The sequence below is a fragment of the Sphaerodactylus townsendi genome, linkage group LG08 (genome assembly GCF_021028975.2).
Source record: "Sphaerodactylus townsendi isolate TG3544 linkage group LG08, MPM_Stown_v2.3, whole genome shotgun sequence".
NCBI lineage: Eukaryota > Metazoa > Chordata > Lepidosauria > Squamata > Sphaerodactylidae > Sphaerodactylus > Sphaerodactylus townsendi.
In genome coordinates, this window is record NC_059432.1 from 53,402,080 (window position 1) to 53,427,193 (window position 25,114).

The 25,114-nt window shown below is 39.6% G+C and overlaps 1 protein-coding gene across 1 annotated transcript in view; it reads right to left on the minus strand.

Moving 5' to 3' along the window:
* Nucleotides 1–25,114, minus strand: part of ATRNL1 (attractin like 1) — a 575,975-nt gene that overhangs the window by 428,170 nt on the left and 122,691 nt on the right. Inside the window, exon 19 of the mRNA XM_048507055.1 lies at nt 9,719–9,812. Coding sequence (XP_048363012.1) covers nt 9,719–9,812 — 94 coding nt within the window. The remainder of the gene's footprint in view (nt 1–9,718; nt 9,813–25,114) is intronic.

A 25,114-nucleotide genomic window follows, 5' to 3' on the forward strand; every position in this document is an offset into this window, starting at 1 on the left:
CATTCCACCAGGCAGGGGCCAGGGCCGTGAAAGCCCTGGCCCTGGTAGAGGCCAGCCGTGATGATGAAGAGAACACATGTGCAACCTGCACAGTTGCAGCTACAGCCTGGCTTGGGAAGGACAGATGAGTGTGTGGGTGATTGCCTGGCAATGAGTAGATATGGCAGACAATTACTCCAACCCTTGCTGTCTCCTTTGTTGTTGGCTGTGTGTTTACCTCAGGCTGTTGAGGGGTGGGGATTCTGTTTATTCACTCAACCAATTTGAATCAACTGCCACTCGCTGCTCTTTTGGGGGGGGGGTTATCCTTAAAGCTCAATCCTTATCTGGTGTGTGTGTGTGTGTGTGTTTGAGGGCTTGCCCCAATATTAAAGATCTTTCAGAGCAAGGTTCTTGCACAGCTACTATATGGTGCTGAATTCTGGGGGGTGGTATGATAAGGCCATTGATTAAATTGAAATTATTCAAAACACATTTCTTAAGAAAACCTTAAGCTTGCCTCAAGCCATTACCGCCCCTTTGTTATGTTTGGAAGTTGATATTCCAGCTATTAAAACAGGAATCCACCTTAAGCTGCTACTATACTACAAAAGGATTGTGCATTTAAATAGTAACAACTTAGATAGCCTATGTTATGAGATTAAAATAAGGTCAAATAAATGGGAAAATTTGTTGACCCTTATTTTACAACAGTATGAAATAACATCCTAAGAGTTTATAAAGTCCTGAGGGTCGAAACAAATCAGTTCATGGTTTCTTAACAAAGATGTCTTCCAAGACACAAAGAGTGCTGCAAATTCAAAATGCTCCCCTTGGTATTCAACAGTGAAAAAAAAAATCATTGCTCAATATTTAACAAATCTTACAGATGCTAACTTCCGAAAGGCCTTTACCAGCTTAAGATTTCAGTCTTTTCCAACTGACTTTATCTTGGGGAGATATAATAAAACCCCGAAAGAACTATGGTTGTGTAAATGTGCTTTAGGTCAGATTGAGGACCTCCCTCACTACATTTTGAGATGCCCTTCTACAATTATATAAGGGCTAAATATCTTAACAAGATCTTAAAGGAACTGAATGGCAATGATGAAGAAAAAGTCAGTTTTCTCATGGTTGGCGTATTCCCAGAGATCAGAAAAAATGTTGCCATTTTTATGTTCTTATCTGCAAAAGTAAGAAGGAAGAGGGCAGTCGGAGTAGCTTAGAGTCACACTGTAACAGGGATTGTAAGTAGTGCTGCAACTCTACATGTGGTACTTCATTCTCGGTTCCTAATTTAATTTGGCATATTGTGCGAGGCTTTATGGTTTATGATTATTGTATTTGATGACCTGTGGCTGACAAAATAAACACACAAGACATGCTTTAAATGGGGAAGGAAAACCGAATCTTGCAGTGGAGAAAAATTCTACAAAGGGTTGAAAAAAAGGGATTTTTTTAAAAAATCAGAAAATAAGAAAAATATGGGAAAACACTGGGAAAACTTGTTAAATGGGTCTTGTATATAGACTGACATACTTCTTTTGCTAGTGTGGTATTCTAGTTAGGGGTTTGCCAGTGAAGCATATTGGCTAGAGCAGGGGTAGGGAACCTGCGGCTCTCCAGATGTTCAGGAACTACAATTCCCATCAGCCCCTACCAGCATGGCCAATTGGCCATGCTGACAGAGGCTGATGGGAAATGTAGTTCCTGAACATCTGGAGAGCCGCAGGTTCCCTACCCCTGGGCTAGAGTGTTAGACTAGGTTCTGGGAAATCAAGGAACAAATCCCAACTCACTGCAACTTGCTAGGTGTCCTTCGGCCAGCCAATTTAAATCTTAATCGACTTCACAGGGTTTTTGTGGAACAAAATGGAGAAGAGGATAATGATGTACACTCCTTAAGGTCCGTTGAGGAAAGACAGTTAAAAATGTGTGAAAGAAATACATTTTGAATCCACTGTTATTAATTTTCTCTAGTACACATGTTTAAAATTGTAACCCATGTGGGTAGGAAACAGCACACATATTGTAACTATCTAAACCAGTGGTTCTCAACCTGTGGGTCGGGATCCCTTTGGGGGTTGAATGACCCTTTCACAGGGGTCGCCTAAGACTCTCTGCATCTGTTCTGCAGTGTTCTCCATCTGTAAAATGGATAAATGTTAGGGTTGGGGGTCACCACAACATGAGGAACTGTATTAAAGAGTCGCGGCATTAGGAAGGTTGAGAACCACTGATCTAAACAGTGAAAATCTGTGCAATGGGCTGGAGGTTGATACAGAATTCCTCATGTTTCACTCTTCTTTTAGGAAGCCAATGAACCAAAAAAGTCATAAGTGTGTAATGTAATGAAAGAAATTGACTTTAAGAGAGCAAGTTTTAAGACACTAATGGTCCAAAAGGTAAGTCTTCAAAAAGAACCAATCATAATATTTAAAATATACTATTTAATAGCACTCCAGCACTCTAATGATATTTTCCCCCATTTTCTGACAGGAAATGCTGCTTGGCTGGAACAGCAATTTTGTTAATCACCAGGTTATGTATCTCTTTCATTCTATATCTTTCCTTGATAGAGGAAGTGATTTTAAAATATTATTGTGAAATAAATGCCATGTAGTGCCACTCATCCCCCCAAGCAAAAGGAACATGAACTTTAACAGGGAAAAAGAGATAACAAGGTATCAAATTCACTTTTTAAACCTGGATAACTTATCACCAAATCAGTAACATGGTGAACCTGGTCTAGTATTACATGAAATACAGCTCTACATGCTATAGACCTAATGCTACATGCTATAGACTGGTATCTTCTTCTACACAAGTATAAAGAAGAAGAGAGGGTAACAATCTTTTTGTAGGATTTTAATAGGAATTTTCTTTTCACTGCATTGGTAAGGATACAGAAGATGTTTAATTACATTTGCATCAGAATACTGGCCCATACCTAACAAAACAATTAAGAAACCGAAGTGTCTTTAAGTTCTTAAAAGTGGGCAACAGTTTCTGCTAGTTCTTTTAAAATGTTCTTCCCAGGGGTCAGCAGACCCTCGGAATGAGTGTAGTGGGAGTCTGCAGCGGGAGGAGGAAAACAGTAGAAATCTCAAATCTTTCTTAAGAAAACTTAAGTTTTTGGAAAGTGGTTGGGTACAGGTTACTATATCTTATTTAGCCATTCAATACAATATATCTTATTTTAGTTTTCATAGTTTTATTCTGGAATAAATCCTACAGGTACAGTGTTTCTGAATTGCTTTCCTGAATCACACTTGCCCAGCCAATTAGTATATGCATATCTTACCAATAATAAAGCGCTAGAGGATGGAATGTCCAACAACGAACCCTCCACCAATAAGGGAGAAGGACTCATTGGAGGTTAGTGGTGGAGGGTTTGTACTTGGACATTCAAAAAAACCCCCTCATCCTCCCCACCCCCCACCTAGCAAGCCCTTCTGGCCCCTACCTGCCCTCATCCCCTGCCTTATCTAGACCCACTGTATTTCTTACCCTACAGCGTATTGTACTGCTAATGTCAAATAATTTTGTTTCTGGGAATTGCTGAACACACAAGTATGTACACTAAAGTATGTACACTAAAACTTTCCCAATATAATGACAGCATGCATACTCACTGATACTGAATTAAAACAGACGCATCATTAGGCATTCCTATGAGATGCTGAACAAGCCCTTACCATACCACAGCTGCACCAAAGTTGCTAAGAGAGACTATGCAAGCTGTAGATGCAGAAGTGGCTTGTATTATTCTCTCTGTTCAGATTCACAGCACAACAATGGTAAGAGACTTAATGCATAACTTCCTTCGGTGCTTACTCAGCCCCTCCCAACAGCATCTAAAACCAATCTTAGTGAGTAGATATTATTCATTTCCTCCAAATGCAGAATCTTCAATCTAATCTTAAGCTAATTGACTAGAAATAAGAGATGGTTCAAATATTACAAGCCCCAATTTAATAGTGCAGAAGAATGCTTCTGAATGCAGGTACTTCTCACAGAGGAACTTCTGGCAATAATATGGAGTCACTTCACCTGTTTAGCTCCAACAATATGGTAAAGTGGTTCAGAAATGCTATGGTTCCCTCATAGAGTGCCACGAGGCAGTAACACTTGTCAGATGTATTCACAGGGAACTTGTAATGTTTAAATCAGCCTTTAGTCCAACTGATGTAAAATAGTTGGAACTGTGGCTAAATGTAATCTGCCTTGACCATTTAAAAATACTGTGTACTAGAAAACAATTAATACCGTATATACTCGTGTATAAGGCCAACCCGCATATAAGCCGAGGCACCCAATTGTACCTCAAAAAACTGGGAAATTTTATTGACTCGCGTATAAGCCGAGGGTAGGAAAGATCCATCAGGAGGCAGGGTGCTGAGCCGGCAAAGGAGCCACAGCTGGAGGAAAGGAGCGCCCCATAAGCCTTTGGGGGGCTTTTTAAGGAGGGGCAAGGCAGTGCGCACGGGTCTGGGGAGAGGGAAAGTGGCTGAAAGCAGGAGAAAGGGAAGCCAAGAATGCCTCCTCCCCCTCACTAACTCATGCTTTCTTTCTTGCAGGCTCAAAGTTTAAGGTGTTGTTTCGGGGAAGCTGCCAGCTTTCTAAGCTCTAAGTCTGCAGGGAAGCTGCCTCTCCAGGCAGCCTGTCTATCGTTTTCTTAAAAGGGCAATGCTACAGCATTGCCCTTTTAAGAAAACCATAGACAGGCTGCCTCAAGAGGCAGCTTCCCGGCAGCTTCCCTGAAATAACGCCTTAAACTTTGAGCCTGCAAGAAAGAAAGCATGAGTTAGTGAGGGGGACGAGGCTTCACCACTCATAGGTAAGCGCTGTGGCTCTGTGCGGGGGGGAGGGGGTGACCCGCGTATAAGCCGAGGGGGGCATTTTTCAGCCTTAAAAAAGGCTGAAAAATTCGGCTTATACGCGAGTTTATACGGTAGTTAAAAATGCTCTGTAGTAATACTCAACTCTGAAGTAAATTTACTCAGTATTTGAACAAGAAAAGAAAAATAGGTTGCCTTTGAAAGGCTAGCACGGCTACACTAAAAGAAATGTCTGCCTTTTTCTCCCTGGATTTCTACAGCTTCTGCTACATGAAATAATTTGTTTTATACAGTCCCCATGATTTCTAAAAAGCCTGTGCTCCAAGGTCATGGCATTCACTCCACACTATGAACAGTAAGGAAGGGTGAGGGTGGGAGGAGCAATGCTCTGCACTGCAGCTATGACTTTGTAATCAATAGGATTCTTGACAGGAATATAAATCTAACTTACAGAGTGAACAGCTAAAGTTTGAAATTTTCATGGAAATCCTTACTTTAGTAATCACAGATTTATAGGCTTGCTGCTGAGACTGCACAATGGCCTGCCCAACAAGTGGAAAAACAATTTATATCCAGAGCTGCAGCATACCAGTGTCTGAGCATGCATTGCATAGAGCTTTTGGTCCCGAACAGGAGAACATAACACACATAATTTACCAACACTGAAAAAAACGATTCATAGCTCTTCAATAATTTTCGACAGGAACTTGGTACGTGATGTGCCTTTGGAAAAGCACATACAAATAAAAACTCTCATTTGGACTGTCAGCCCATTAATGGTATTACTTGCCTTGTCATTAAGGCAGAAACTCCATGCAGACTTGCCTGGGCATAAGAACCAGAATAAAAAAATAAATATTGTGCTGGGGTAGGGGGCAAAGAAAGAGTTAATTAGATTCTAAAGGGGAAAGCTCTACCACACATATTAAATCTTACCAAACATCTCTATGCTTTCTACACATTTTTATTCAGAAGTATGTTTACAATAAAAATTATATTTTATAGGTCCTTTTACAAAAATCTAATTTGAATCTTTGAACATTGCTAAAAATGCAAACTAAAAAAAATAGAACAATAATGAAAAGTCTTCCAGATCTGTCACACTAAAGCCCTTTCCGCACATGCAGAACAATACACTTTTAATCCACTTTCAATGCACTTTCCAGCTGGATTTTACTGTGCAGCAAGCAAAATCCACTTGCAAATAATTGTGAAAGTGGACTGTAAGTGTAATATTCTGCATGTGTGGAAGGGGCCTAAAAAGATCTTGTCGAGATAAAATTTAGCTTTAATCAGCTGCAGGGCAGATATTCAACAGAAGCAGCTTCCATATATAGAAATTATTCAAAGCAAAGTGCCGAAGTTTGGAAGTCAGTGTAGGAATCCATTAAAAGCAAACTTCTCCACTACAACGTACCTTTCCTCTTATCTCTCCAAATTTAAGAATAAGTTGCAAGAGGGGAGCCTGTCCTTGATATCCTATTAGGTATTTGGTTATAGGAACTATAGAATCCTACTAAGCATAGGGCTACATAGGAACTGAAGACTCCTCAATGAATCCTAATTGAGATCTGACCTCTCATTACTCCTTGAGATTCAATCAATTTTTTTCATTCACGGTTGAGGACCTACTATAGATGTTCAATGAACCTATGGATTAAAAACAACACCCCCTTCTCTCCTGCCCTTTCCCCCAGTGTCCATTGATTCAACATACATTGGAATGGAAAGTGCCACTTGTACAAAACTAAGAATGTTTACCAAAAATGGACATGAGGGAAAGCATTTCTCCGAGTGAACCCGAATCCAGATTTCCAAGCCTCAGCCATTTCTGGAAAAGTATACCTAAGGATTTAGTAAGTTTTCTGTAAGTCACATTCTGTAAGTCACATTCAATCAGCGTTCCACTTTATAATACTGACAATGGTTGTCTATATTTAGAATAGAACAAAGAATTTTCTGTCTAGGAATGTAAAAGGAGCAATTCAGGCTCACGTATTACTTTGTATGTACATGCACATAAGTTCATTAGGTGGTAGGAGAAAATAAAAATTTGTCCTTTAAAAAAATTAATCACTGGATTACTATTACTTGATAGCAGAAGAACAAACACCCCCCCCCACACACACACACACAGAAACACAAATAGGCTTTGTTTTATTTTTGTATGATTTTTATTTTTTTCTTTGTACTAGTAAGCAACATTACTGATAGAACACATAATCTGGTGCTGTTTAAAAATTTAAATTATCATTTTTAAATGCCATCAAAAAGAAACAAATTTTTCTGCTGTGTATTTTTCATTGTTTGTACAGTGCAGAGAAAAACTGTTTAAATTTAAAAAGAAATAAATAACTTATTAGGAAGAGTCAAATTATCTTCACTACAACTCCTTGTAGACCTATACACTGAGGTTAGCTCTTGTAGCAATGTAAAAAGTGCACTTAGGAAAAAGAGCACTTAGGAAAAGACCAGAATTTTCTTCCAGAAAGCTAATTTATGCCAAGCCCACAGTGAAGTGATGAAGTAGAGATGAGCTCCCTACTAAAGATTTCAAGTGTTGATCATCATAAAGTCTGCTATGCACTGCAATATTTCAAATGCTTATCATTACTCTCAAGTAGTCGCACTGACTTCCAAAATTATATACTTTAATGTTTATTTCAGGAAGTCCTAAATGTTCAGTTATGACTCAACGAAACCCAGGTGGCAGAAACAGGGACGTGGGTATAGATTTTTATGGGGTGGGTTTGGGGGGAGAGGCCATGCCCCCACCCACCCCTGGGGGCATGGGCACACCTCCCCAAGCCCCGCCCCCAGCCTCAGTGCTTATAAAAGCAGTTCTCCAAGGCCAGCAACGGCAGACTCCCCTACCCCGCCCACCACACACACACACCACCGACTGGGCTCCCAGCCAGCAGCCGGCAGTCCCTTCTGCCCTCCCCTCTGGGCAGACACATAGCTAGGGAAAATGGAGTCTGGTGCAAAATGTGAGTTTAGCGCCTGCCCAACCCCCATGGGCAGCCGCTGTGATGCTGGAATCCACCCACAAACAGCATCACTTTCAATGGTGTTTAAACTAGGGAGCACGGATTCTCCTTTTAAATCCACCTTAAAGGGAGAATCTGGGGTCTCCAGGGGGTGGATTTAAAAGGAGAATCTGGGGAAATTTGGGGGGGGTGCCTGGTGTCAGGGGTGTAATTGTTAAGCTAGCAGCACCAAACTTTCAGGTTATCCTTATGAGACTCTCCTAATGATACCACCCAGGTTTGGTAAAGTTTGGTTCAGGGGGTCCAAAGTTATGAACCCTCAAAGGTGTAGCCCCCATCTCCCATTAGCTCCCATTGGAAACAATGGGAGATGGAGTCCATAACTTTGGACCCCCTAAACCAAACCTCACCAAACTTGGGTGGTATCATTAGGAGAGTCTCCCCAAAAATTCTGAAATTGTGGTGCTGCTAGCCTAAAAACCCTGCAGGCCAAAAACCGAAAAAACACTTTAAAATACAAAAAAAAACACAAACGGGGGGCAAAGCTTCGGACATGTGATGGGGGGTTAAACCTGGGGGAAAAAAACCCTTACCTACATCCGTGTGCCTCAGAAAAAAAATCCAGAGGTCACTGAGGTGATTCATGGTTGCCAGCAAGAATGAGTCCTGTCTGGCAGGTTAACAGCTAGAGCCACAGATTTTTTGGGGGGAAAAAAACTGGAAATGTTTGAAAAAAGTCAAACTCCCCAGCTGGATTTTTCAAATATTTTTCAGGTATTTTAAAGCCAAACCTGAAAGATACCCCCAAACTGACCCTTGTTCACAGCTCTCCTCGCTGCACCACCCTTGTTGCAGGCCAGCTGAGCCAACCCCTGCAGTCAGGTCTGCTGGCTGACCTGTGGGAATAGCTGAACGCTGACAAAGTCTAAACACTTTTTGGCTTCAGAAATTTAGCTCTATCCAGGTAGATAAAAAAAAAAAAACCAACAACCCCAATCCCAAAATGGCTTAGCCAGGAGGGATGTGGATTTTGGTCTTGCTACTTCCAGTTGCACAGCCCTAGTTACTAATACACCAGGAATGAACATAAATGTCAGCACCTTGGAGAGGTACAAAAAGCAAAAAAAAAAAAATCCTTGCCTTTTAAATAACATGGTAAAACAAGCTTCATAAACACTCTAAAATTTTACCATCTTCTGCTCAGGGGCCTCTTAGCTTGGTGATACGGTTCTATATAACCATCCCCATTCTGTCACTCAGTCTGACAGTCTCTGCAGTTTGGGTTATGATCACACTAATATGTATATTATTTTATAAATTCTGACCTCACTGGATATAAATCTCTTGCCTAATTATAGCTGTTCCTCCAGAAACAAACAAACAAACAAAAAAACCCTCTGTCACATGCATTTGAACAATAACTAAACATTATTTTGGCTTCTCTTCAACTTTCAAAGTATGTCAGTAACTGAATTTCAACTATAAAGAACCTATACAAAACACTAAGCACTAATTTTTCGTTTTCATTTTTATAGCAAAAAATTCTCTATCGAAAAATATTTCCAATATTCTGAAAATATAATCACCAAGAACAATTTAAACCGTTGATCAATTGATTTGGGTTCTTTTTCGAACAAACAAAGCAGAATAATTAATTATCCAGTCAAATACTTACCAGACAATATTTTAAAACATCTATACTTCTTTATTAGCATTTACCACAGGTTTTTTTTTACAAAAAATGTAATAAATAGGATTTATCTGAAGGAATGTGAGGGATACAGGGTAGGCTGAATCACTGTGAAACCTCAACAGCAGTCACATTCAAGAAAAAATGAATTTTTACTGAAATCACAATTAACTTTGAACTTAATTTTAAATAAAATGAGGATCTATTTTTGTACTCACAGTTGACACTGGTCTCCTTTGATCCCTTTAGTTGTACAGAAGCATTTTCCTGTTTGCATGTGACAAATATTTGCATGTCCACTGCAGGTGCAGGCTATAAAATCAAAGAGAAAACAGGTTTAATTACTCGTTTTGCCATTGGATATCAGTTTATGCAGTTGATGGATGGAGTACTGCATTTTGTGGCATGAAGAACTATTAGCAAATCAAGCTGATGACATCACTGCACAGTTGCCATTGGTTTTGTGATCTAACTTTAGTTGCTTAGTCAATAAATATTTCCCCAAAATTTCCTATAAATCCTGGCTCCAATAATAAATAGATAAGGAAGGGAATTCTAATGACTGGTTCCAAATGTAGGAGAAAGATCAAGGAATACTATAATGATACATTTATTACCCAATGTGGATAAGGAAAACAGAAATTATCAAGATGGTATTTAAGACCAAAAATATAATATGAGCCCTATTGGTTCAGACCAGTGTTTCATCTAGTCTAGCATGCTGACTCACATGGGTAAAATCTGTGCAGTCTGGAAATTTTTCTGAAAGCAATGGAACCATTTTTCCACCTCAAAAGCAATACTTTGGGATGACTATGTATTTGGGGAAAGGCAAGTTATACCAGGGTACCAGAAAATGCATCTCATCTAGGCATTTCAAGATTTCAGATATGTATCTCTAAGGAAAAACTGCAAATAAGTTACAGAGTTGTGTTAAAAACATAAACAATAAAGACTCTGGAAAACAATGAATGGTCTAAGGATCTATTTTAAAATAACATTTTGAGCAATTATAGTTCCAAGACATATTAAAAAAATTTATTTTACCAACCATACAACTGGTCAGCTATGAAGTACTTTATACCATGCAAGTTTATGGAAAAAACTGACAATTTCTTTATGCAATATGCTGTTCAACCACTTGTCAAGTTAATTTGTATGGAAATCTGCAAGGCTTGGTCAAGAACAATAATGACTGAAAGTATGTATCTGATGAAGAGAACTGCATCCTTCTAACTTAATATTACTATTATTATTAGATTCCATTGCATTATGCATGATTTGAAGATCCATTGGCAGCATGAAGCTTATTTCTCCCTAATAATGAATTCATCCACATATCTGTATATTGAGTTCAAATATTAATCATAACCTGAAAGAGATTTGATGACTGATGATGAGGGAATCTTTTAAAATGTGTCCTGAATTTCTATATAAGATAGAGTGGAAGGACAGAATGACAGGCACTGACCAAATATGACTAGCTTTTCACTGTTCATGCATACCCTTCCAGAATAGTAAAATCAGAGTGTTTACTATTTCATTAGACACTCTATGGAAAGTTTGCCATTGCTGGTGCATTACCAGTAATAATCTGTGATGCCAGAAATAAGCAGATGCCTAGTGCTGGGTTTCAGGGAGAAGACTGCCATGTAAGGCAGTTCATGTAAGCAAGAGTGAGGGAAAGAGAGCCCTTTGCCCTGTGAAGCCTCTGGCTTGATCTTCCATCTCTAACCTCCCATTCATCCTAATATGTTCTCCCATTCTTCCCCATGCTCTGCTACTTTTTAATCATTGCTTCTCTCCTTCTCCCCATCCCTTCTGTCAGAAATTAGACTGTGATCTCCTTAAGATCCTAGTTCACTTCTGATATCACTCTGTAAAGTGTAATTTGCATTCATGGTGATATGTAATAATAGCAGCAGTTGTTTGGGTGCTCCCAAGAAACATAAAGGAATTGCACATTATAAACTGCTAAATTTTATTTTCTGTTTCATAATCAACATTCAAAATATGATGGAATATATAGTGGACTGAATCCAAACTATGGTGAGTGACCTGTGGCATCCTTTGCAAGGACCTGTGGCATCCTCTTTTTTCAGAATACCTTTGCCCTATTCCTCACCGTCAAAGATCAGTGTGGGATATGATGACAGGGATGCAGAGGGAAGGAGGAAAATCAGTAGATTCCCACACTTCTGCAATTTTTTTTTATTTCAGTTGTCCACAAAGTCACACAAGAATGGCAGTTCAGGAGATTTTTCTGGCAACTTCCCATTTCCTCTGTAGCCCCTTGCACCATAATCACCAAACTTTGAGAACAGCTGTAGGGGTTGCACAGGAGGATGAACAAAGGGGAAACCAGCAAAGATCCCTCTCGAAGCAGTTTGCACATGGCCTCAGAACACATCAAACAGCAGTGCTTAAGGGACAAAAACACACTTGCTGCTTTCAAAAACGCTGGATAATGCACTTTCAATGCGCTTTAGCAAATGTTTGCAGTAGGACTGCAGTTACAAATAATTGTCAAAGTGCATTATTAAATGTCATCTCTGTGCTTTTAAAAAATGTATGCATGTGTTGCTGTAGACACCTCCTCAGTAGAGATATTCCCTCTGGTATGAGAGAGAAGCAAACATGCCACATGCACTACTCCTGTAACTGCTTGCTAAATTAATTTTTAAAATTTGATGCTTAAGTAACAAAGAGTATCTTCTAAACATCAACCACGTAATCTAACAAATTAACTAACTAAATGTTGCAACTCTAATAACTATTTCAGTTAAAAGCAACACAGGGTAAAAACAACAACATGTATTCCAACCAAATATTGTTTTTGCACAGTATAGTCTCATCTGAGTACACTAAATTTCTATACTTCAATTGTCTGCAAAAGGCAGGATCAACTCAAGTAAGGCAACCAATGGAAAACACCATAAAATTAAGCAGTGGCACAGATAAAAGTAGTCAGTTATCAGATTAACTATTCAGAGGCACAGGGTCCTAAGTTTAGAGACCTAAAGCATCCTTAAAGTAAGGAAAAGAATAATGAGGAAGAAGCAGGTAGGGATTTAAGCAAAGGACCTGGAAAGACCATGAATAACTGAGCATGATTATTTAGCTGCATGAACAGAAGAAATTAAAAACAAAAAGGCAAGCTAGAGGAAAGATATGGCAAATGAATACCTTAATGGAGCAGTTGTTCCACTAGAGATGAAACCAAGCAAGGGAGTTAAAAACTGAAGTGAATTTAGAGGCTCACTGAGCCATCAAGTCCTACTGACATCAGTATAATAACAATAACTACACATCTGACTGTCATTGTAAAGGCAATTTGCTTTTTAGCACCTACAATTTTATAAATTTCTCATTTCTTGCCATTATAGTAACATATGCCCTCTCCAATTCATAGTAATACAAACTGGAGAACCACAGGGAAATTCTCTTACAAAGCACAGTAGTGTGAAACTACTCCTATCAGAAACAATGAACAGTTTTCGGCTCACCAGCCTTGAATATCAGAAATCACTGCAGTGCACTGCACTGTTGGCCTATGGCACTAAACGGAAAATTGCTCATCTACCACAAACTTCAGCAGAATATTCTGGGAAGGTGCTAGTGCAACTATCCCTACCCATGCTACACAGAAATCTTTAGTGTGTCAAATTAGGCCTGGACATGCATTCTCCCATCCTAAACTCATTCCCACTTTATGATATTGTAAACAGTTAGGGATTCCATTCTCTTCACAAGATGAAAAGTCAAAAGGAGAGGGATGAGAATTGCAGTAAGCACTTCTCTCTGATTCTGTTTAATCCTCCCAGTAAGAACCTATAGCTTCAAAGTGGTCAAAGTTTGACTTAGGAAGGAGGCGACATAGCTTGCAAAATCATAACTGGGAAATGGTGACAAATATTCCCTAAGCCTTACTTTTCCTTACTTTACAAAATCACATAAAAAGCCCTCTATTCTCAGTTCAACCCACCCCCCACCCCCCATATAATGCTTAATATTACACAAATCCTGTAGATTCATGAATATGCTCAGTATTTATCAGAAGATTCTGGATTTATTTTCCTTTAGAAACTAATATTATTCTGCATACCATAAATGTGCCCCAAGCACTGCATGCAGAAATCCCTGCCCTGGCTATGAATCACCATATTTTGCTGCCCAACCACCAAGTTCTCCATGATGCACTGAATAAAATTACTACCTTCATATATGAAATTTTGGTTCACTTAAGATGGCATGCCATAAAATTGACATTTGTATTATATTTTCTATTGCTGACATTTTCCAGAATCTTTAAGATACTGAATCCTTTATCAACAAAATCCTCCTTTTCAAAAACTTTAGTTTTCATTATGCAAGTTCTACAATGTCTTCAGAAAGAAGTTAATTAACTTACTCTAATTATTATTTTTAATAGGTTTTATAACTGTAGTATTCTACTTCAAGCAAAAAAATGAACAAGAGTTCCTGATTTCTAGACATATGCAGCTCCTTTATACAGACAACCAATGCTAATTCAGGGCATGATTATTTGAAATATCACCACTAAATTAATGATGGCAAACTCCCTGTAGCTTGATTTGGCTTGAATCTGGTTGGTAATTACAAGTATCTTCAGAGAATGCATGAAAAAGGTTATTTCTGAATTTTTAAATTGGCTCATTATATTTTGCGCTTGCAAGTTCTTGCAATGTCATTTGGGAATTGTAATTCCTTGCGTCAGACATAGTGGATAGACATTATAAATTCAACCCTCACCCTCCCCTCCAGAAATAAAAATACACAGGAGGAAGAGTGAGTTTTAGATCTGCACAGGGACAGCAACCACAAAAAACATTTGCAAAACATAATCAAAAGAGATGACTCAAACAGTGAAGTTGCCAAACAAAAGGTTTTGTTCGGGCAGTCTACTCAATGAAGTTCTCAACAATTAGTGAAAGTTAACAGTAAAGCTATTAATTGAACTCTGCATGTGTGTTTACAAAGCAGCTGTCTCTGCTGCTGTTTCACAGCAATCAACACAAGTTTCACCAAGAGCAAGTGTTTAACATTTCAGTTGGAATTTCAGTTGAGTATAATGCCACAGCAGCCATTTTCTCCAGGGAAACTAATCTCTAATCTAGGTATCTGTTAACATTATTCTATATTTGCAGGCCCCACCTGAGGTTGGCAACCCTAGGAACATACCAGAACTTAACACTATTGTATTTTTGGAACTTTTCTTCAGAAGTCTACATAGGGCTCCCAGATGTTCTGTTATTTCAGCACTGACTATACCCAGATCTGAAATCTGGTTTCTGTAGGTGAATATGGAGAAAGAGAAACAATTCCCAGAAGATTTACTGTCGTGCGCCTTCTTCCTTTCTCTCCCAAATGCACCCATCCCATTCTTGTGACACAGAAAAAGTTGAAATAATCTAGTAGTTTGTTGCAGATCACTCTGGCAATTTTAGAGAGCAACGAAAGATGTTTCCCAGCTCCTAATAACCTCAGCAAATTGGCCTGGACTGGGATGCATAAATTAGGCAAACAATTGCTAGTAAAGAAGGCTAACTGATATTCTATTGGGGGGGAACTCAGGATAAAATGCAATAGTTGCTTCAGAAGTTCAAGGAAAATAAAGGGAAATGCATCAGTGTCAAAAGGAGGGTTAAAATAACGATGGTATAGTGGTGGGCGCTGAATAAGAAACAGCAGAAAGAGGTATAAACTGCACCACCACCACCACCACCCCCGCCCCAGCAATTGGCAAGGCATGGTTTCTAGCAATTCTCACCTATATCAGTCATTATAGTTTCAACTTGGTGCCCCAATGCATCTAATTTCCTACCCTCTTTACCAGATGGGGCTGAATGCCTCTATTGTCCACTCCTTGGTTGCATTTTCTCTGTAATCAGAGATAAAAGTAGAGAGTGAATTCCCAGAAAACAGCAACTGTCCTGTCAAATATTGTAGTAGTTCTCTAACTTCTTAGAGTTAGAGAATGTAGCCAGGATTTTTGAAAGCTTAGTCCACATATCTTATGTAATCTCTAGTAACCCATCGAAAAATAGAAATGTCGACTCTGCATGAACATGCAACAATATTTTGTCCTTGGACTTATGCACTGTAGTCAAGACCTCTATCTCCAGTATCTTTGCCATACACAACATCTGTTCCACGCAGAGCCTCAAGTCTTCTGATGGTGAAGCTGGTGGAGCTTCTGGCACCTTCTCATCTGGAGTACTCATATGCTCAGAATCTTCCTCTGAATTGAGTGCACTTTCTCCTTCCACACTGGATTCGAAAGCAGATGTTTCCCTTGCCAGTCTATTTTCACAGGTCTGCTGTAAGTTCTCAGTTGTGAAGCAGATATTTGAGCTAGCTGTGCCATTTGCTGTTGAAAAACCAATCATGCTAGCAGCAGTATTAAGTTCTGTCTCAGCAGCGCACTCACCTCTGCAGCTCTTTGCAACACAGGCTCCCTTCTTGGTTCCATCCTTGGTTCCAACAAAACTCTCAGTTCCAGCACCAGCCTCAGTTCCAAATGTTCCTCTCCTTCAGACATGGAAAGTGCTGGTTACAGTGATCTCATTGAAGACATTCTAATAATAGGTAACACCGCCCTAAACCAGTTCTCCATCTCCCATCTAGGACTTTCTGCTAAATGCTTCATCTTCTCTTTGTGCTTCACCTTTTGTTTTGCTGGTGGTTCTGAGCAACTCTTCGGAATGGAAGTCTCCCTTTGTCATCTATGTGACATCTCCTGATCCAATTGCAATGCTGTCGGAACCAAAGCAGCTGACCTTTCAGAGGATGCTTTCAATTTCAGTCACATCGACAGCCAACAACGACTTCTCATATAATGCTACTTTTAATGTAGAGGCCCTTTCTGATCTGGCCTTCACAGTGAACAATTTTTGAAGTTCTCCCAAGCACAACAAACAAAGGACATGCCCATCATTACAAGTCATTTTCACACCACATTCTGTGCATTTTTAAAAAACCTTGCTGAGCCCTGCTAGCTGCTCTGCCAACCACCGCCTATCATAAGGAGTGGGGAGAAACAGCCAAATTCTTCATTGAAAAGAGAAGAAAGCTTGACTGAACCTTCCTCCATAGTAGTGAAGAAGGAACAAAGGGAGACAGTTTGGGGCCTTTGGTCTAGTTCAGGGGTAGGGAACCTGCGGCTCTCCAGATGTTCAGGAACTACAATTGCCATCAGCCTCTGTCAGCATGGCCAATTGGCCATGTTGGTAGGGGCTGATGGGAATTGTAGTTCCTGAACATCTGGAGAGCCGCAGGTTCCCTACCCCTGGTCTAGTTACCATTAGGAGGGAACACACACATGATCGGCAGCCACAAGAGTGCTCTCTAATGTTAAAGTTGGAGAATTTCACCATGGTTTGGACTGTGTGCACACAGTTCCAATGTGGAAGTGCACAGAAGACCAAAAATGAACAACCAAATTGCTCATGATCTTTGAGGAAGAGGTAAGGTGGTGTTCCACAACATCAAAGATAGACCTATTTTCTATCAAGCAGATAGGGTTAGGGTTAGGTGCTGGCAAAATATGAAAAGTACTAGCAACAAAGCCCATTGCGGGAGAGATGCGGGAGCAAGCATCTCCCCCTGCAATGGGCTTTACTGGGGCTGTAGCAGCCTCCCCTGGTACTGGTTCAACACTTCCCACTGGCTGGGGCAGCTTGTTGGGGGAGGGGGAAGGGCTTATGTGGGCCCACAGAACAGTGGGCTCCAAGGTGTCGCTGCTCCACCAGGTGGAGTGGGGAAGGCAGTAGGGCTTCTGTGGGCCTGCATAGCAGTGGATGCCAAGGCATCGCTGCTCTGCCGGCTGAGATGGACTGTTGGGGCTTGGTCTTGGGTTGGGGGAAGTTGGGTGGGGGAGAGGATGGAACATCAGCCACCAACTTTGTAGTCCTGCTCACTGATTGGTGGAGGGTTTGTTGTCATGAGATTCCATCATTTAGCCATTTAATGGTTAGGAACTGTAGGACTTGTTCAATGAAAGAACAATCAAAAGAAGAGGAGAAAAATGTGGGAAATTATTAGAAGGGGATCATCATTACCCCTTTACTTGAGCACAGTATGCTGGAGCAAAAGGATGTATAGTTTGGAATCTTTAACAACGATGGCCTCTTAACCTGGGACCCTCATTATTTTCTTTGCAACTGCTAATTCGAGGTATATCATTAGGAATATGCAGAGAAGAAGAAAGTTGTTTAAACCTGACTGTGAGAAAACCATGCACAACACTCATCAGGTTTAAGATGACATTTGAATTTCTTTTTCACCTCTTTTCTAGCTAAGTATGGAATTGGTTTGAAAAATCTTGGGAATCATAGTAACACTCTTAGATTCAAAGGCAATTTGCCATTTTCTTTTACAAAGGTGATAAATCTGCCCACCCTTTCTTCAGGTCCAACTGTTCATGATAGCTTTAACTTCCAGTTTCGCAGATGAAACCACAATAGCAATAGCATTCCCATCTTTACTCATTCAATTTTTATTTCTCTACGTTCCCCTTAAAACCCAGTATATATGACATCAACACATTTGTAATTCAGTACCAAGCAGTTACCCCCTTCTAAGTCCACTGAGAAGTAAATACATGCATAAGAGAGCACACTGGGTAGGATCACACTATTGATAACATAACAAATGTTCTGAACAGGCAAATATCCCCCTTTTTGTTTAGATAGATAACGGTTTCTTTGAGAAGCTATATTTAAGGTTGCACACTCTGAGCTGGGAAATTCCTGGAGATTTGGGAGTTCTTCCTGGGCAATTCCTGGATATTTGGGAGTTGATATGTGCCTTTAAGAAAGAGTCTGAGGTGAGAGAAAGTGTTAAGGCAGAACCACAAAAAGATGCAATTGGAGCTGGAACTGGGAGAGTTTGGGCTGAGAGCTGTTAAATAGCTGTTAACTATTTGTTGTTAACTTTAATAAATACTTGTTGAAACTACAATGGTTGTCCTGCCATTCACCATGACACCTGGGGAAGGTGAGATCCAATGAAGGGAAGGAGCTCAGCAGGATATAATGCCACAGAGCCTGACCTCAAATGCAACAGAGGAACTTATCTCTGTTATCTGGAGCTCAGATGTAATCCCAGGAGATCTCCAGGCCCCTCGTGGCACCCCCCCCTTCCCCCACTTACCTTAGTTCCTTTCCTTTTCCTAGAACTTTTCCAGGCTTAAAAAAAGGCCTATTCACAGTTCAGGCTTAAAAACTGCCTGATGGGAACTATACTTCCCAGGAGACATTGTAAGCCCCAAGGTCTCCTGGGAACTGTAGTTCCTCAAGCCATTTTTAGCCTGTACTGTGAACAGGCCTTTTTTTCCAGCCTGAAAAAGTTCTAGGAAAAGGAAAGGAACTAAAGTAAGTGTGGGAAGGGGGTGGGGAGTGCCGCAAGGGGACGTCACAGGGACTGCCGTGGAGGGAGGGGCCTGGGGTGATTTTCCACCCCAGACGTGCACCTGGTGCACGGCACACCCCCATCCTATCCCCTTGTAGCTCCGCCACTGCTGAAGACTGGCAATCCTAGCTATATTTCAACCAGTTATGGCAAGTCAAGAGTTTCAAATGACATAAATTGCAAATTTAAAAACTCATATTTACAAGGTAAGTCTAACACTAATGATATCATGCCCCCTTCAAATGTCATCAGTATATTCTTATAGGAGCAGCAACAGCATGCTTTTATAGCACATTTAGAAACATACCCTCCTTTTTATTATGTTTGCAAGTCTGTGTTTATTTTTTCCACTTGTCTACCCTTGACAAATGTTCAAAAAATAATGAGCTTTTAATATAAGCAATGTTTACTGTTTAATTTACCACAACCTAACACTTAAATGTTTGATTTTACAGCAAATGATTACAAGGAAGTCAGACAACTAAAGACAGTCAAATAGCAGAATTGTTATTAGCAGTGACAGTGAACTACTAAATATACAGTATGCTTTTTATTATAGGAGAAATATGATGGTTATTTTATTCTATTTTTGTCCTGTAAACACATACCAAGAAGAATGTACTCACATGCAGATGCATCTTAAGAACTCTATCTTGAATTTTAATTTTCAGAACAGTTCTAGCACCAAAAAATCACAACCCAGATTCAAAACTTGATTTGGTCTGAGTATGCACATACAAGATCTGGTCCAGAATTTTAACTGGGGACCCTGATTCAAGGTTAAGGCAACACTGCCATCAACTAATGAGACACACATGGCAGGTAAATTCCAGGAGGTCTTGGATGACCTCCACTGTTCAATGCTTCTGGCAGCAGTCCATCTATTGCATCTCAAAGATAACAATAAGAACATAAGATTCCTAAAGCTGATCAGAGGAACGGCTTTTTTACAAAAGTTCTCTCTTTTGTAAGTATAAAGATGAGCACAACAACCTCCAGGTAATTTGATGTAACAATCTACTGCAAAAGTTCAATATGAAGTGCCCCTGCAGCACAAGTTGATAGAAGAAAATAACTTTGCAGCAGATGTTTGTTATCTAGATTTTGTGGATTTCTTAAAAAAAATGGAACTTGAATGGAAACAGTTGCAGACGTTCCGCTTCCATTTATTTCCTTGTGTGTCTAACAAGCCACCTTTAATGGGATCACAGAAAATTAAGCAACACATCCATTTTTCTTCCACCCAAGGATCAATAATCTCCAGGCTCTCTTCAACCAGAATCCATTACATGACAAAGCCCTTACTTTCTCATCCATGTAACTTTAAAAAACATTTGAGATACTTCAGTTTCAGTTCAATTCTGTAAATGTCCACATCTTCCAACGTTGCTGTGCAGATCTGTTTGGTCTTATTGTCATTTTATCTTTGTTTCTATCTAGTTTTTTCTGTGTACTGCACGAATTTCTGTGTACTGCACGAATGGATAGGCTCCTGTGTACCAGAGCTCCACCTACAATTGGCTCAGTCTTTCAAGTTTCTACTGGCATCTTAGACTTAGAATTCAGACATCACAATAAAGCTTCAGCTGGTTAATTATGGTTTGTCTGGCTTTAACTCCCTCCCTTCCCCCCTTTGTGTGCAGAATGGCTGAAGACTTATTTTTTAGAAAGTCTTCAACCAAACTTCCATTTGCCATGACACAGAAATACAGGTTCCTGACAGTGCAACTGTGTGCAGTTATCCATCTAACCCGCTGATTTCAGTAGACTTCAACCAAAGTACCTGTGAATAACCAGCAGTTTTTGCCAAAACCTACCCACAAAACAAGATTCTAAACTGGCATTCTAAAAAAAGTCAGCTCTTGAAGCCTCCACTGAGCAAAGTAAAAACCAGGAAATAGAATAAGGCAGCACAGAATGACCTTCCAGAGAACAACAGGCCAACCAGCCAAACTCTTACCTTTCCCTTCATGTTTAAGTTAATGTGGTTACTTGCATTATTTTTATTCTGTTGGGGTAACTCCTGTGACTTCCTTCTGCTAAGTGAGAAGTCTTCCTCCAATGGAACAAGAATTGTTCCTTAGCAGAAAGGAGCCAGATGATCCAAATTGCGGCTTTTACATAAGAAAAGCAATACTCCATACAAGCCTGATCTGGATGGCCCAAGCTAGCCTGGTCTCATTGGAGCTTGGAAATTAAGACGGATCAGCCCTGATTAGTATTTGGATGAGATACCACCAAGGAAGACAAGGATCCTTACACAGAAGCAGAAAATAGAAAACCATCCCTGAATGCACCTTGCCTTGAAAACCCCATGGGGTTGCCTTAAGTCAACTTGACAATACCTTCTACCACCACATCCTCCATATGCATTCAAGCACAGAAAAGATGACCATCAAGTCTGCTCCCTAAAAAGATGAGACAACATTCCAAATTATAATAAAAATGTTCTGAAATCATCCTTCCTTCCCCGATGCTGCTAAAATACCTACATCTCTCAAGCACTTGCTTCATTCCAGAGGATGTGTTGCATCCCTTAGGATAGCATAAGCACTGAAAAAGTATCACACTGCCTTTCTACTCATCACATAAACATATAATTGCCAGGCATACTGAGATGTCTGTTTCAAAATCATAACGTTCCATTTAAGGCCCAAACTAAAAGAACAAACATATTTCTGTCAATGTCCTTCAAGAGAATAGAAAGCAGAAACTGCTGATCATCAAAACAGTGATGAAATCTGCAGGACTCTGAATGGATAGTATTTATGGCTATCTTCAAACAAGCAAACAAAAACAGAGCTCAATTGCCTTCCCCAAAGACAAACTGAGGAGCACATGGAGCTCTAGAGAGCTCATCCTTTCATGTTCAGTACACAGTTCCCACATACAGTGCCAATGTTGCAATAACAAGGAAGCATTTGAGTGTGTGGGACTTCTGTTTCAGCATTCGAGCTCTTGCACATGGCAGAAGCTTCTGAGATATAATCTTCTATGAAAGGCTGATTATGACAATGGCAACCTTGAATCAAGTTCTTCCTCCTTTCCTGGTAATGAAATTATGAAAACAAGTTCACGGTGACATGCAGCAAGCAAGCTGGCACTGATTTACACAAACAGATAATTCTGGAGCTGCATAAATTCAGAGCGCAGGTAAAGTTTGTTTATTGTAAATGCAATCTCTCTCTATGATAACACTTTGTAGAACTAGCAACTTAGTAAAATAGTTAGAACCATTTCCTTGGTAGGTTAGGCAGGATAAATTTGATGCAGGATGACATTCAGTCATGTAGATCTCCGCCTGCTGGGTGAAATGTTACTGTCGTGGGAAGCATGAACTATGTCATGCAACTGCATTAATGATTTACCCCTTAATTAAGAAATTTTATATCTGACATGGTGAATAGCAACTATCATCAAGATTCCTAAAAAAGATTCCCAATAAGAAAACGATAAAATAATATCGTGATTACTTTAATTGTAAATTAGTAATTTCAGAACCTTACCTAACCACTTCATGTGTTTTGAGGCTAACCATTTACCTAACCACTTCATGTGTTTTGAGACTAAATTTATGTAGACATCATTCCATATTAGGTAAATTCCCCTTAACACTACCATAATTTTTCACTCAAATCTATAACCGCTCAATACTTACATTATCCATTAGTAAAACCTGTGAACATGGCCAATTTCCAATCCTTGTGCAACTATTTGCATCAGGGTTTTTTAAAAAAAATGCTGCTCAGCAGTAAATATTGATATTTATCAAAACCATTACTACTAGTTCATAAACAGCTTATTAAATAATAAGCCTATTGCTTCTAGGCTGCCTCAGCAGAAAAATATAGTTACTTATGCTGACAGCAGAATAGCTACATTTTCATAAAACACAGGTTTTAAGCAATTGAATTTAAAACACAGTGGTTGCTTTACTCCTTATTTCAAGCACAAATGAAAAAGGACTTCCCACTGCAAAATGAGTTCACTTCATACATTACAATTTGTTTATCTTGCCTATTAAACCAAAATTAATAATTTTCAGTGAACTGAAGAATGATTTCACTGTAACTCTCTTAAGAGGCATTAAAACAAATGTGCCATTGCTACTGATTTCAACTTGTTATACTGATTTCATAACATTTAGAGCAATGTTTAATAAATGCAAAGTAGAATTTTCAAATGGTTGTGATTGTCAATGAAACACTGCAAAAAGGCATTTACAACCATTAAACATGGAATGTGAATAAGAAAGCTGGCCACTGAACTAAAAAAAACTACCCACCAGAAATATTGTAGCATTTTGAGAGTCCCATCCAGAGGGGTGGGGAATCCACTGGTCAAAATGGTTTGCATCCATGCCAGTGGATTGTCTCTCCCTGGGACACTTACCAAGGAGGAGGGGTGATTCCACTGGTGTGCAACCATCTCCAACCCTTTCCCCTGCCACAGTGCTGAGACGTGGCGCGGCCATGGAGCAGCCAATTTTTGGATAGGACTGTTGTACATTAAGTTACTACATTTATAGTCCACCTATTTTGCAGAGACTCAAGGAAATTTCAAGCATGAAGTATACTGACACCACTGGTTGTCCCAAAAATCAGACTATCAAGAGAATTTCAAGAAGGCCCCTCTATGATGCGGCTGGCCTCCACTAGGGCCAGGGCCTTTACAGCCCTGGCCCCTGCCTGGTGGAACAGCCTCCCTCCATCTGTCTGGACCCTGCGGGACCTTGGTGAGTTCCGCAGGGCCTGTAAGACTGAGCTGTTCTGCCAGGCTTTTGAGGGGGTCGGCTGCTGAAAGTTTTTAACTTTCCCCTGTCTGCATATATTTATTTGTACACCGCCCTGAGCCCTCCGGGGGCGGCCGGTATAAAAATCTAATAATAAATAAAAATAAATAAAGTGGAAAAGTTTTGTTCTGGAAAAAACTGTCAAAGTTCGAAGGGAAATTTTAACAATTTTGAGGAAATCATATACATTTCTCAGGGGCTTTGCAAAAGGCTACACTAAAGCAATGCTGCCTTTGATTTTTGTCTAAAATAAAATCTGGAGGAAGATATTCAGGGTTCTCCCACATGAAGCATTTGCAAAATTGTTGGGGGGAAATTTAGAATAATTTTGATAGAACATGTAAGATGCGAGCAAAAGGAAAAAAGTATACTTTTGCAATTAATCTTCTGGAAACAGGCACTCTATATTTCCCCTCTTCCCAAAGGTAGCAATAGGTATTTTTACACAGAGCAAAAAATAGGGGCCTAAATCAGATGTTGCTGTGTTTCAAAGCAAAGTATATGCAACACTGAAAATGCAAATCAAGATCAGGCTTAAGTTAAACTTTTTTGGGGGGTACCAGATTAGTTAAATATCAGACAAGGAAGAGGTACACTGTTATGCATAATTGTTAGCACCATCTGAAAATTAATAAATACTTGACACTAAGATCAGAATTTTCAGGCCTTATGTGTCATATGTCAAAAATTACTGTATTAGCTAAAAACCATATGCTGAATGCTAGACTATACGGAAGCAAATTAAACATTTGCAGGAACAGTCATCTCTTCTAGTATCAGTCCCTTCAATTTATATTAATCAGAATGAAAAACTTGAATAAGAAAACATATTACTGAAGTAATACACATAGAAAAATGATACACCACCACAATGTTCCAGAACATTTATTGCACAATTAATACAGAAATGCTTACAGGAATTTGGCTTTTGTGAATGCTAATCAACATAATTTAGAGTCTCTGTCTCAATATTCTGTGAAATAAAGTTTGATCTTGCTAATTGCTGAACTCAGTGAAAACCTGCAGAACAGAACATATGTTTGGTACAAACACCTTAAAACCATGTTCCTTCTTTGTCTTCTGAATATTCATTGCGCCTGACATTATAACTCGAAAGCTTGCAACAGCTTTATATCAATGCTTGGTCCAATAAATAAAAATATCTCACTTGCTTTGTGACACTTTCAAGGTGACCAAAGTTTATGTCTTTCTTTTAACTCCTTTTGGGTCCCTGCCACATTCAATACAGGGCACCACAAAGCTATAGGAGCCATTCCTGAGAAGTACTGCTTCTTTATTAACAACTGAGACTGTACATTACTTTGTAATTTCCTTCACCTATTTGGAAAGCTTATCCATCAATAGAAGGCATATCGTTTATTCTGCCTAG